At 41.4% G+C, this 12,664-nt stretch overlaps 2 protein-coding genes across 3 annotated transcripts; one reads left to right on the top strand and one right to left on the bottom strand.

The window, feature by feature from the left end:
• Positions 1 to 583: 583 nt before the first annotated feature.
• On the top strand, positions 584 to 7,962 carry appl1 (adaptor protein, phosphotyrosine interaction, PH domain and leucine zipper containing 1). Its single transcript, XM_008321047.3, has 22 exons — positions 584 to 781; positions 1,647 to 1,745; positions 1,836 to 1,895; positions 2,311 to 2,382; positions 2,481 to 2,568; positions 2,753 to 2,794; positions 2,975 to 3,033; positions 3,184 to 3,330; positions 3,431 to 3,513; positions 3,593 to 3,754; positions 3,857 to 4,045; positions 4,135 to 4,177; positions 4,267 to 4,323; positions 4,615 to 4,706; positions 4,789 to 4,968; positions 5,123 to 5,175; positions 5,283 to 5,457; positions 5,726 to 5,762; positions 5,884 to 6,024; positions 6,115 to 6,165; positions 6,267 to 6,356; positions 6,437 to 7,962. The coding sequence occupies exons 1-22, from the start codon at positions 728 to 730 to the stop codon at positions 6,587 to 6,589; spliced, it is 2,127 nt and encodes a 708-aa protein (XP_008319269.1). The 5' UTR covers positions 584 to 727; the 3' UTR covers positions 6,590 to 7,962.
• Positions 7,622 to 11,701, bottom strand: LOC103386655 (kelch-like protein 10). Of its 2 annotated transcripts, none has more exons than XM_008321046.3 (5): positions 11,339 to 11,701; positions 10,540 to 11,023; positions 9,652 to 10,257; positions 8,927 to 9,076; positions 7,622 to 8,591 (listed from the first exon to the last, which is right to left on the bottom strand). In XM_008321046.3, the coding sequence occupies exons 1-5, from the start codon at positions 11,488 to 11,490 to the stop codon at positions 8,223 to 8,225; spliced, it is 1,761 nt and encodes a 586-aa protein (XP_008319268.1). In that variant the 5' UTR covers positions 11,491 to 11,701; the 3' UTR covers positions 7,622 to 8,222. The 2 variants fall into 2 exon arrangements, with proteins under 2 accessions (XP_008319268.1, XP_024916042.1); XM_025060274.1 differs by having other exon boundaries at positions 11,361 to 11,444.
• Positions 11,702 to 12,664: the final 963 nt, after the last annotated feature.

The raw sequence follows: 12,664 nt of genomic DNA, 5'->3' as shown, positions 1-12,664 counted from the left end.
ACCTATCAACAACTGGGTACTTCATGCCCAGTAAAATGTGTACTAAAATAACACATGGCACAGAGGGCAAAATTCAATATTAAAAGACACGCGTAAATCATTTTATCACGAAGCTCTTTACACCCCTCTTGTGGTGAAATCCTATGAAGACCACTTATTTTTACTGCTGAAGTTATATTTTTGAGTCTTATCAAATAATTTACTAGTAACAGGGTAACCTTTAGGAGTGTAGAATATTTTTGTTTGTCAATTGTCAACGAGAATTAATAAGCGCTATTTAATTTAAAGGTTGTTGTTGTAATTTTATTACGTATACATCATTTTGTATTGTGTGTTTTAATAGGTAGGGACGAGTACCGTAAATAGAATAAATTGCATTGGTTATTGGTGCCAATAAATATTAAGAAAAAAAAGTATTGTTACGTGCGGTGAACTCGCCATTATGGCTCTAATAACTATGAAAGTAGATGGTGAAAGGGTGCTCCTTTTCAGAACCAATATGGCGCCTATTCCCCTTTAAATCATACACCAATCATTTCCGCCAACGACCTTTTCTAGCCAATCAAACATCACACTCTAAGGCGGGCCATGAGCAGCTGGGTGGATCTGTTTTGGGGTGGTGGAAATTTGTGTAGCCAAGAAATCTTGAGTGGGAGTTGTCGAAGCTATTCGTTGTGTGTTTTATCTATCGTTTTTTCCCCTTTTCTTAAGAGCACCAGACATAGCCATGCCTGGGATAGAAAAGCTGCCGATAGAGGAGACTCTGGAGGACAGCCCACAGGTAATAGTTCTCTTCTATTTACCCTGCTAGCATTAGCCACCGATGCTACGTGTCTTTGTAGGCTATGTGTTTGCCAACACACAGCAGCGAAGGGATACCGCTAACGGCCCAACCAACAGTGCTGTCAACACGAACTGCAACTGTCTGTCATCAGCCAAGTGACATCACCTGAGTGACATATTTGTTTATATCCTACATTAAAAAGTTTAAACCTTTCAGTCTTGGTTTGCAGTCAAATTATCCTGTAGTTTGGCAACTTCCGTAGCTACTTAGCTACGGATTTTCCTTGCAATTATTGCTGTTTGCGTCATATATGAGCAACCAGTTTCCGTCTATTAAACAGATGTTAAAAAAATCTGTAGCTTCAGACATACAGTCCAGTCAGAGCACAACACCTGCTGTGACGTCACTCTACCGGATGTAGGCAGAGGACCATCACCATCCCTGGCTTGTGGTTACCGTCATTACCTGGTCTAATTGATAGAACGCATATTAAGAAATTGATAAAGAAGTTACTAAAATATTACTTTTATTATAAACTTATTTTCTAATAGGAAATCAGCACGTCTTAACGTGATTTATAAAGTCAGTGAATATTCACTGGGTAATGTACAGTATGATGTCTGATCATTGACCACGTATACTAGTTCGAGGTTGAAGCTCATGTGCTTCATCAATCAACACAGAAAACCAGGTCAGGACACACCTTAAATTGCCTGTACTGTGTGGATGTATTTACACACTCACACACACATACACACACACACACACACACACACACACAGGCGTGTGCCCAACCATTTGTTCCTCAAATGATTCAGGCTGAGCTCACATTCTCCTCTTGTACTTGTGTTTTGTTATGCAGACCCGCTCTCTGCTGGCTGTGTTTGAGGAGGACACTGCAGCCATCTCTAACTACTGCAGTCAACTCTACCAAGCAATGCACAGGATCTATGATGCGCAGGTACACACCATCTCACACAAATATATTCACCAAATACACCAGCGTTGATAAGTCTCTCCAGCTCCTCTGCCTCTGCTCTTTGGTTTCCAGAATGAGCTCAGTGCTGCCACACATCTGACCTCCAGGCTGCTGAAAGAGTATGACAAACAGGTGGGAAACATTTATGTCAGCCCTGTGTCAGTGCTGCCACACCAGCTGACTTCATATCCTACAATTCTGCACCATCACGCTTCTAATATATAAACTGTAAAACTACACTAAATATATTTTTAATTTGTCTTAAATTTACATTTATATTTTCATTTATCCTTTGAGAAAATCTATATTTTCTATATATATATATAGTGTTATATATATATATATCTATATAGTCTTTAATAACAATACATTTTTGACCGTGTGAAGCATGTTTTATTTATCAGCCTGCCTAAAATTCACTACATTTTAAAATTTTCTCATGGAATAAATTGTAAAGGCGTGTTTTTGCTACTTGTCTTTCCACTGCAAAAATAAGTCTAATTCTCTTAGTCGCATTTGTCTCTGTTGTTGTTTTTGTTGTGTGCAGCGTTTTCCTCTAGGGGGTGATGATGAGGTTATGAGCTCCACACTGCAGCAGTTTGCAAAAGTTATTGACGAGGTGAGAGCGACTTAAGACAAAACGACTGACTATGACTATTAGTGATTAACTATTAAAGTCAGTTGATTTCACCATCTCCATTTCCTCCTTTGTTTTAGTTGAGTTCCTGTCACGCTGTCTTGTCCACTCAGCTTGCAGATGCCATGATGTTTCCTATCACTCAGTTCAAAGAGAGAGATCTGAAAGGTGGGATGAACAGATACACACAGAAGGGCAGAGGGGGCAAAAGCTGTTTTTTATTTTTCAATGACAGTGATATAAGAAGCTCATAGTCAGTGATGAAGTTCATGTCAGAGATAATGGTTTGATTTAAATTAATTTAAAAAATAATGAGAGAATATGACAATCATTTCTTTGTTTCTCTCTGTAGAGATCCTCACTCTTAAAGAAGTCTTCCAGATCGCCAGTGATGGTGAGTTATTAATAACTGTTTTTCCTCTTAAAACTCATTAAATCATAAATAGGCAATGGCTTTCATTTGAATGAATCTAAAATAACATTCCACCTGGTTTCACACAGATACACTTATTCCTACTTTAATAAACATTTTACTGCTGAAAAAATGGAGGAATGTGTCTGTTTCTGTGTGCAGACCATGACACCGCCATTAATCGTTACAGCCGATTGTCCAAGAAGAGGGACAATGACAGGGTGAGAACGTTTTGACTCATTCTATCTATCTTTTACATTCTTTTCTATTCTCAAGTCAGTCAAAAGGCTGCCGTAGAGATGATGAGTTGAAGTGACTCTTTAGGGTTATCCTGACATAAGAACTGAGTTGTTGACTTTGGTGGGCTGCAGGTGCGAGCAGAGGTTGTGGAGGACGTCTATACCTCCCGCAAGAAACAGCACCAGACCATGATGCACTACTTCTGTTCACTGAACACACTACAGTACAAGAAAAAAACAGCTATGCTGGAGCCACTGCTGGGCTACATGCAGGCCCAGGTACCGACACACACACACACAAATTCAAACTAGGGACTAGTTTTCATCACTCTGTTCAGTAGAGGATTTCCAAAACTGTTGCTCTGTTTTCTTGGTGCAGATTAGTTTTTTCAAACTAGGATCAGAAAATCTCACCCAGCAGTGGGAGGATTTCCTGGGAACCATAGGAACCAGTGTCCAGAAGTAAGAATTTCCAGTTCTGCATTTCTGTTTGACAACAACCCAGTTTCTGAGTAACTGAGCTGTGTGTGTGTGTATTTAGCGTACGACGTGAGATGGAGGAGGAGGTGCGGCAGATGCAGGACACCATTCAGGAGATGGAGAGATCATGTGACTCCATATACGCACCATGTGACCCAGACCCTGCCCACTCACCAGTTTGTCGCAACCTGACCAGGAAACAGGGCTACCTATACATCCGCAAGTAGGACACAAACAGAGCTTCACGCTAACCCATGTGCTGTATCTGTTAAACTGCTTTAGGTTTTCACCTGTGTGTTTTGCTGCTCTTCTTTGTGCATCTCAGTAAGACCGGTCTGGTCTCATCCTCCTGGGAACGTCAGTACTTTTTCACACAGGGCGGTAACCTGATGCAGCAGGGCCGGGGCGAGGTGGCAGGAGGGCTGGTCACAGACCTGGACAACTGCTCCGTCATGGCAGTGGACAGTGACGACCGACGCTTCTGCTTCCAGGTCACATCGTTTGATGGCAAGAAGTGAGAAACTTTTACTATTACACCAGATGGCGCCACTTGTCTAATATTTTCAGTACTAATCCCTCATTTGTTTACGCTTGTCCCATTAGAGTAGTGACACTGCAGGCAGAGAGCAGAAAAGACTGTGAAGAGGTGGGTTTTTTTTTTCTAATGCAATCTGTTTTATGTTCACTGAAATGATCGTTTTTCTCATTTCTCATATTTTATGCATCTCTCAACAGTGGATCGCCACCATTAACAACATTTCCAAGAGAATCTACTTAAGTGAGAATGCAGAGGTTTGTTTCCTCGTCTCAAGTTTAAAAAACCGTCAAAGTGTCCCAGTTCACTGTTGTTATAGAAATTCAAAGAGAAATGGAGGGAACTATAATTGGGAAGTAATCCAAGATTTATACACCAGAACACTCTCTGTAGCCTGGTAACATGCAATACACCATGAGTCACTTGTGTTGAGAAGTATTAGCAGTTAACTCAACAGCAACAGAACCTGAATATAATCAGGTGAACATGTCATGTGCAGCGAAGAAACATCTTTATGTCTTAACACTTTACTGTTATACCTTTGACAGGAGCTGGCAGCCAGAGTGAACCAAACAGCTATTGAAGCCGTGACGCCATCACCATCCTTCCAGCAGAGACACGAGAGCATGAGACCCAGCAGGTACCAAATACCAAATGTGATGAACACCTGGTAGGTGAAAGGATTTTGAGCTACATCTTTATCAGTCTTCCTCCACTTCCAGCAAAGGACACGTGGGCCGAACAAGCAGTATTAGCTCTGTGGGGTCTGATCCGTCGCCCGCACTCTCAGTACTCTCATTGGACGCCCTGGTGGCCCCAGACACACCCATCCAGTTTGACATCATTTCTCCTGTCAGTGAGGAAAACTCAGGACAGAGTAAATCATCTGCACAGAGTGGCAGGTGAGGTGATAATAATAATAATAATAATAATAATAATAGTTGTTGTTGTTCTAATTATCATGAAGTATTTGGTCAAATATGAACCTTTTTAGAGGTGTACTTTATTCAAACATTTCTTCTTTATGTGTGTGTATGTGTGCTTGTTTATCTACAGAAGGAGTAATCCATTTGGAGAGGGAGGAGACAGCACCTCAGAAGATGGTGAAGGTACCTAGTAATTCAAAGAGTGTACAGGTTGTTGGCATTAGACATGCTAACACGGATGTATTTAAAAAACATTTTTTATTGAATTATTGTGATTTTGTGTTGCCCAGAGTCGATCCTTCACCAGCTCTTCATCGTACGTTTCCTGGGCTCCATGGAAGTGAGGACTGCAGAGTCACCTGATGTCATCTCTGAGACCATGAGACAGATCCTGGCTGCCAGAGCCATTCACAACATCTTCAGGATGACAGAGTCTCATCTGTTGGTAACCTGTGACTGCCTCAAGTAAGAAACTCTGTGTGTTTGAGAAAACTATCAAAAATGGACAATCCAGGACCCAAGAGCGGCAGGTTGCAGACCCCTGGGTTAGGGTGAGGAGTTAGGAAAGGCTTTATGTCTCTGTGAAGTGCTTACAAACCTAAAAACCTGTGTGAAGCCAGAATAGTATTAGCTAAAGTTTTGATATGATAATTTGACAAAGCAGTGTACCTGAAAGAAGTAATAATGAAAAATAAATAATGTTTTTTTTCTTGTTTCTGTATTATTTTTTCAGGCTTATTGATCCTCAAACACAAGTGACTCGACTCAGGGTAAAACATCTGTGTGACTCATTTAACTGTCAAACATGTTCCTGATGATGTGGTTGATCCAGTCGTGGTGTTGTTTATCTTTCTCATTCTCTTTTATTGTCTTTTCCTCCTTCTACTGCAGTTTCCTCTGTCCACTGTTGTCCAGTGTTCGTCCCATCAGGACAACAAGAGGCTCTTTGGTTTTGTTTTGCAGTCGACGGGTGGGCGTGGAGATGGCCGGGCCGTCTGTTACATTTTTGAATCCAACAATGATGGAGAAAAGGTTTTCTCACCATTTAATTCTGATATCACTGTCCTCCACACTGAGTTGTCTGTCGGTCTGATGTCTCCGTGTCCATCTTTCATCTTTCAGATCTGTGACAGCATCGGTCTGGCCAAGCAGATAGCCTTCCACTCTGAGATGGTAAGAATCCTCTGAATGTAATTCACTGAAAGCTAAGGCGGAGAAGCTAACTGTTATGCTAACTGTAATGTGACCTATTTTCTGCTGTTATGGTTACGTAGGACCGTAAGGCTGTGGAGAAGAAGAAGGAGCAGGACAAAGCCAAAGAGAAACAGCAGGAAGAGCTCAGCAAACAAAGACAGATAGAGAAGGTGACACACACATACAAACACACATACAAATCTAAATATTATTTTTTTATGTATTTTTTTTTTTTATTTCATCTTTTCAGGATCTGGAGGAGCAGAGCCGTTTAATTGCTGCCTCAAGTCGTCCCGCCAACCCGTCCGCCTCCGATGGGCATGTCCTTGTTCTTAGCCACAGCCACTCCGAGGACAGCGATGCTGGCGATGAAGTAAAAAAGAGGGGAGAGTCTGACGCATAACAACATGTTTACCTCCCAGAGAAATCTCAGCCCTCACTGTTGAAGCAACAGCTCAGGAATCAGAGCAGAGGAGCAGCAGCCACCCGCTTCTGCTGCCTGGGAGTAGAAAACAAGTGCCCCACCCTCCACACTCAGCAATTGGGGCTCCTGAAGTCAAACCTGACGTACCCTCACTGTCTCTTCATGAACTTAAATTCTTAATATCAGCTTTGCTCTAAAATGAGACAGAAATTTGGACAAAGACGCTTATGCAATGTTTTTTGCTACTTCAAAATAATTGGAGGATAACTTGCCATGATTTGTTTTAAAAGTTTATTTTATATTTAAAAAAGTAACAATGAGAAGGGAAGGTACAAAAATTAAAAGGGGCAGGTGGGGGTAAAAAAACTGCTTTTAAGGAAGAGCAGAAACCATTGAGCAGAAAGACAGAAGCAGATTGGGACAGTTTAGGACACTTTTGTCAGCGTGGATCCCAAAAGGCACCATCGCATTTGACTGAAGGTTCAACCTGTTATAAAGCTACTGGTTGTCATTTCACTTAGCACTACCACTAAAAAAATCAGAATAATCAGATCAGATTTAATTCATTTTTATGCCTGTAGACCAGATTAATCCAGTTGAGTGACACACAAAAATTATAAGCCATTGTGTTTCTTTTAAACATTTGCCAAATCTTTTATTGGAGTGAGATTGTTTTGCCAAATTTGATTTTAACTGTGATTTTCCTCAAGTGAGTGATAAATCTGTGGTAGGCGTTTACTTGTGAAGAACTAGGAGTATGAAGAATCACGTTATTATTTAAAATATATATATTGTTTTCAGCGTACAGCTTACAATTACATTCTCTCACTTTTGCAGTTTTTCCAAGAGTTGAATGATGATTGCATATTTCAGCTTTTCAGTTTTTCCTGCTCATTTTATTCTCATAGTTAACATGCTTTATGCAGAGCCATGTTTCTGGACAGGTGGCCCTTTTAGTCATCTGTGCCTAATGTTCAGCTTTATATGGAAACTTTCCCAGAAGGTTATCTGGGTTGTTTTTGCCATGGATTATTTTTCGTTGTTCATTTATCCAATTCTATCCAGCATCCAGCGCTGCGATTGCTGAAAAATAACTGAACAAAGCTCAGTTTGACGGTGACAAATGTTACATGTACAACAGTTGAATGTCCTCAGCCAGCTGTGGGTGAAGAAATCCCTGAATCGGCCTAAATCAACAGTTATTAATGGTGACTTTAAGACGATTGTCTTTGTGGTTGTTGTCCTTTGGGACGCTGATGTCTTGGTGTTACTGCAGGTAAAGGAGGTGGCAGAGGTTCCAGTGTCTTGATGAACAAAATGTTTTACAGGTCAAATAAAACACTAACACCGCACGTCCGAGTTGAGTGAATGTTACGCAGACATGTATATCTATATACGTATATGTATATGCATATATATTAGCAGTGTTTGAAAGCTGGTCGGATCGTATGTGCATACATTTACCTTCAATATAAATTAGAAATAATATCGTAACTTGAAGATTTTCTGCAGCACAACTGTAATTATATTTAATACATACGTGTATGTAACAAATGAGGCTCAGAATACCTGTCTCTAACAGTATGAGAACTAATAGACGGCAACAAAGACATCAGTCTGCTGGATAGTCTCCTGATATCAGAGTCTGTTTCTCCAGATCCAGAAACGGCAGGGAGTCACGGTTGACAGCATACTCAGCTAGGTTGGGAATCCCAAACACCACACAGCAGCTCAGAGATCCATATTTCTTCTTCATGTCACAGGCTTCAATCCACTGATCAGCCATACTGTCATAGTACTCTACCTTGTTGGTGGTGTAGGTGCCGTTTAAGCCACCAACCACATAGATGCGGTTGTTGATCACACCGAGCCCGAAGTTGCTTCGGTTGGTGTGCATGGCTGGGGCCCAGTGCCAGGTGTTGGTCCTGGGGTTGTAAACCTCGACACTCCTGAGGTGTTGGTTCCCGTTAGAACCACCGATCTGTGGCAAGAAGAACAGACTGGGCTTAACGCTTCAAATGGAGATGGAACATAATTATTATCAGTCTTCAACCAGGTGTAGACGTCCTGGAGAGAACTTTTGGTCAATTAGGTCATTTATATATATTTTTAATTGAGTATATATTTTTAATTAAGTTGCATAGCTTCAAATGCTAATTTCCAGGGTGGGTTTATACAAACCCAATATATACTACAGGGTTCCAGCTCTAAATCTTCATCTGTTTGGAGAACTTGGCCTGGTGTATGTAGATATGCTTAGGTACAAAGTCAAAAGTGAATCTTAAAAGTGTGTGCATGTATTTTTCGAGTACATACTACATAGACCTGGTCTGCATGACCAACCACTCCGATTCCAGCTCGTCTGCTCAACATAGGGGCAATGACCGTCCACTGGTTGGTCTCTGGGTTATAACTTTCCGCTGTTTGCAGGACGACGTTACCATCGTATCCACCACAGATGTAAATCTGATGAAAAAAAGACAAGAGGAACATTTTGATTTTTGTTTTAGCCATATTTTCTCCCATACATTTTTAAGCACGGCTGTTGATATTTCGTTTCATTAAGGCCAGGGGCCAGGGACTTTTGTCCTGGGGCTAATTAACATGAGGTAAACACATTTGGGGTCTAGAGTTGTGATGCATTGTGGCTTACATGTTGCTAGGCTACAGAGAGTGTTGCATTCATGGTCTGCTCTACTTTAAAATACTCTCTTTATTTGAAAATTGTAATTCTCTCACTTTCCTCCATATTTCTCAAATGACTACAATTTTGGCCACTGAGGTTGGGTGTGGGCTGCATGTTGCACGTGGCTGACATGAAATAACAAATTAACATTTTATCATTATCATTGGTGTTGGCATTGTTGTTCAACATTTTAAATCATCTGATCCCTTTTTTATTCTATTCTCTTATTGTCTCTTACTGGTTATTATTTTTGGTATTTTCTTTTTTTTTAATATTCTCCCTGATGTTTTGTCACTAATTTTAATTTTAATTTTAATTTAACATTTAAATTTAAAATCTCCCCGACTCCACCAACCTTGTCAGACAGTGTGGTGCAGCTGGCATCGCTCCTTGAATGGTGCATGGATGCGATGCAGTTCCACTGGTTGCCTTCAGGACAGTAGCACTCTGCACTTTTCAGCCGTGTGTGTCCATCGAACCCCCCGATAGCATAGATGAGGCCGTTCAACACTGTCACACTCACGTAGCAGCGACCGTAATGCATTGGCGACAGCTCGGCCCAGAGGTGCGTGCTCAGGTCCAACCTGCTCACTCTGTTGAAAAGCCCCACGCGGTCCAAACCACCGAGGCAGTAGACGTACCCGTTGTGGAAGGCGGTACCATGAAAGGCCCATTGGCGCTGAGTTCTGTCGGCCACATTGACCCAGTGGTCAATGGAGACATCGTACGCTTCGATGTTTTCGCCACTCATGCCTCCAACTGCCAACAGGACGGCCACGGGGAGACGAGGACGAGCGAGGAGGTTGCGAAAAACAAGCTCCGAGGGTTTCTGTCGGATCATGTGCTGTATGGTTTGGATAGCGTCACTGGCCATTTGTTGACACATGCTGCTGTTCTTCACCAACTTGTAGGACATCACATGGATGAAGATGTATTGCATGGTTGTCAGAGCCATCCTGAACTACACAAAGACAAGAGCAGAGGTGGTTTCTGCTCAGTTCTGGTATCGTCCTAGACCATTCACTTTTTCTTATTTCTGTGGGTAATCTAAAAGCCAACTTTCCCCAGGGGGCCCATCAGTTCACTCTAGATCAAGTTGAAAACCCCTGATCTAGAGTGAACTAATCAACCCAATCCCAGATCTGTATGTAACCTACACTTTACACTTGCTAAACACCAAATCAACCCTTGTGGATCTTACACGGACATGCAGGCTTGACTGACAGTCACTGGGTGAACATACCTTAGACAAAAGCAGAACTATGTGCCTTTCTCGCTCCTTAGGTCGGTAGTCAATCCACCTACAGATTGCTGAAAAGACACTGCTCTCCTTGCTCACATAGAGGTCATCTCTACCAAGGATTTCTGCCAGCTCCTGCACCGAGAGCTGCAGAAACTCTTCACCTGCACAAACGTCTTCAAAGTGCTCAGTGATGAGTCGTTGGGCCCTGTGCTGCAGCTCGGAGCTGAAGTAGACATTAGTGAATTGCCAGATGCCAATGCAGTTCTTTTCACAGAGCTGCTCGCAGAGAAAATCGGAGCAGGCCTTTATGACGAAGAGTATGTTCAGCATGTCGGCCGCCACCATTAGGTCCTGCACGTTGTCCTCTGTCACTTTAACAGAGTCCGTGTAGGCAAACTCAATGATGAGCTGCATGATGTCAGGAGACAGCCCAGTGATTCCAAAAACGATGTTGTTCGCTGTTGACTGGCACTGGAACAGAGCTCTGGAGGTTGGAGGGCAAAGGTGAGGCAGAAATAAAAACGTCAGCATTCAAAATGATAAGACTTCATTTACAAGATGTGTAAAAACACAATTTTATTTGAATATTTTTCCTATCACCCTGTACAAAACGTATCAGATGATCAGGATCTCCTAGCGCTCACTGGTTGACTTACATTGGTATTCATTCATTCATTCATAAAATACTACATTGAAAGAATTACACGTCCATTGATCAAAAGATCAGAAACTTGAAGACTGACAACAGAAGGATTGATTATAAAGTGTATCAGAGTTCAGAATGAGGTACACGACTTACCTGAAATAGGAACTGCACTTACACAGGATGATCTTATGGATTTTGTATTCAGCATCGTCAACCTTGACGACTGCGTCCCAGTACGAACCATCCAGACGCAGTCCGTTAAACACTGAGAGTTTCTGTGCAGAGGAGTTATCTTGGAGACTCATCTTTCAACAAATTGTCCTTGACCTTGAACACCCAGGTCTAAGCGTTAATACACAAAGCTGTCAATCAAAACCATTACATCACCAAGCCTGCCTCCTGTCGTTGGAAATTGTTACAGTACTACTTTCTGTACTAACCTAATTACATCACTCCGATCCTTTCTTTGCTTTTAACATTCCACTTTTTCTAAAAAAAAAGAAAGAAAAAGAAAACATGAAAGTTTATTCCATCGTTCCATTTCACCTTTGAATTCAGTCATACTTTGGTTTGATTCTGCCTTTGATTTTATTTAACCAAACCTTTATTACATCACATGAGTGAAAGGTGACCTTTAATGGTTCAAGGGTTAACTGGCACCCAGGCACTACGGCAGGAAGCTGGGGTTGGACTGGCATCCAGGTGTGGCTGATCCTAAAAAAGGAATTTCAAGGTGTTCTGGAATGTAAAGGAGTGGTTAAAAAAATAAAGATTACTATGAGAACAAGTTTTATCTTTGTGTGTTCCTTTCTGGTTTCAGAAAAACACGAACACAGTAAATGGATAAAACAGAGTCAAGGAAACAAAGGGCAAACAATACACTCACTGGCTATATAAAAGGCATACAAAATGGGTATTTCACAAACCAAAGCAAGCTTACATAGATTTTAAACTGATTGAAATACAGTTTGGTTTAAGTTTGCAGCACTGTCAACAAATTCAGGACGTAAAAGGCATTTTTGGTCATTCTCTGACTACGTTGGTTAGTAGACCAATGTGAATGTTCTCTATTCTTATAAACCTGACCGCTTGTTTATCTTGTGAGATATGAAAAAGAGTTTATTTCAGAATGTTTGCCTGGTCAGGTGAGAAGATGATAATAATATCCTGATTACTGAAGAATTCACTTTTAACTTTCATTTACACACTTACAGCTAATTATCTATCTACTGCGTGTGTGTGTGTGTGTGTGTGTGTGTGTGTGTGTGTGTAGGTTTCATGGACAGATCCTACAATTGCACTTCAAGAATTTGAAGGTCAGGGGACCGATGTCCAGCTGTGGGATTATCCTCTAAGTTACAAAGAAGTTGCCAACTACATGAACTATGGGTACAGTATTCGTGTGAACATAAACTCTGTGAATACTGTTTGTATATGTGTTCCATGTGTGCCATGCTAGACCATCAACTCTTCAGGAGC

Source organism: Cynoglossus semilaevis, chromosome 11 (genome assembly GCF_000523025.1).
Source record: "Cynoglossus semilaevis isolate Cse_v1.0 chromosome 11, Cse_v1.0, whole genome shotgun sequence".
NCBI classification, from domain to species: Eukaryota; Metazoa; Chordata; class Actinopteri; order Pleuronectiformes; family Cynoglossidae; genus Cynoglossus; species Cynoglossus semilaevis.
The sequence above is the reverse complement of the archived record's forward strand: the minus strand, read 5'-3'. Positions and strand labels throughout refer to the sequence as shown.

Excerpts from the sequence above, each read along its gene's own strand:
- appl1 (XM_008321047.3), top strand. The coding sequence starts at position 728 with ATGCCTGGGATAGAAAAGCTGCCGATAGAGGAGACTCTGGAGGACAGC. Across the intron at positions 4,324-4,614 it reads ACTTAAGTGAGAATGCAGAG|GAGCTGGCAGCCAGAGTGAA; the intron begins GTTTGTTTCCTC and ends TACCTTTGACAG. Across the intron at positions 4,707-4,788 it reads GAGAGCATGAGACCCAGCAG|CAAAGGACACGTGGGCCGAA; the intron begins GTACCAAATACC and ends CTCCACTTCCAG.
- LOC103386655 (XM_008321046.3), bottom strand. The coding sequence starts at position 11,490 with ATGAGTCTCCAAGATAACTCCTCTGCACAGAAACTCTCAGTGTTTAAC. Across the intron at positions 9,077-9,651 it reads GCACCACACTGTCTGACAAG|ATTTACATCTGTGGTGGATA; the intron begins GTTGGTGGAGTC and ends TTTTTTCATCAG. Across the intron at positions 8,592-8,926 it reads ATGCAGACCAGGTCTATGTA|ATCGGTGGTTCTAACGGGAA; the intron begins GTATGTACTCGA and ends TTCTTGCCACAG.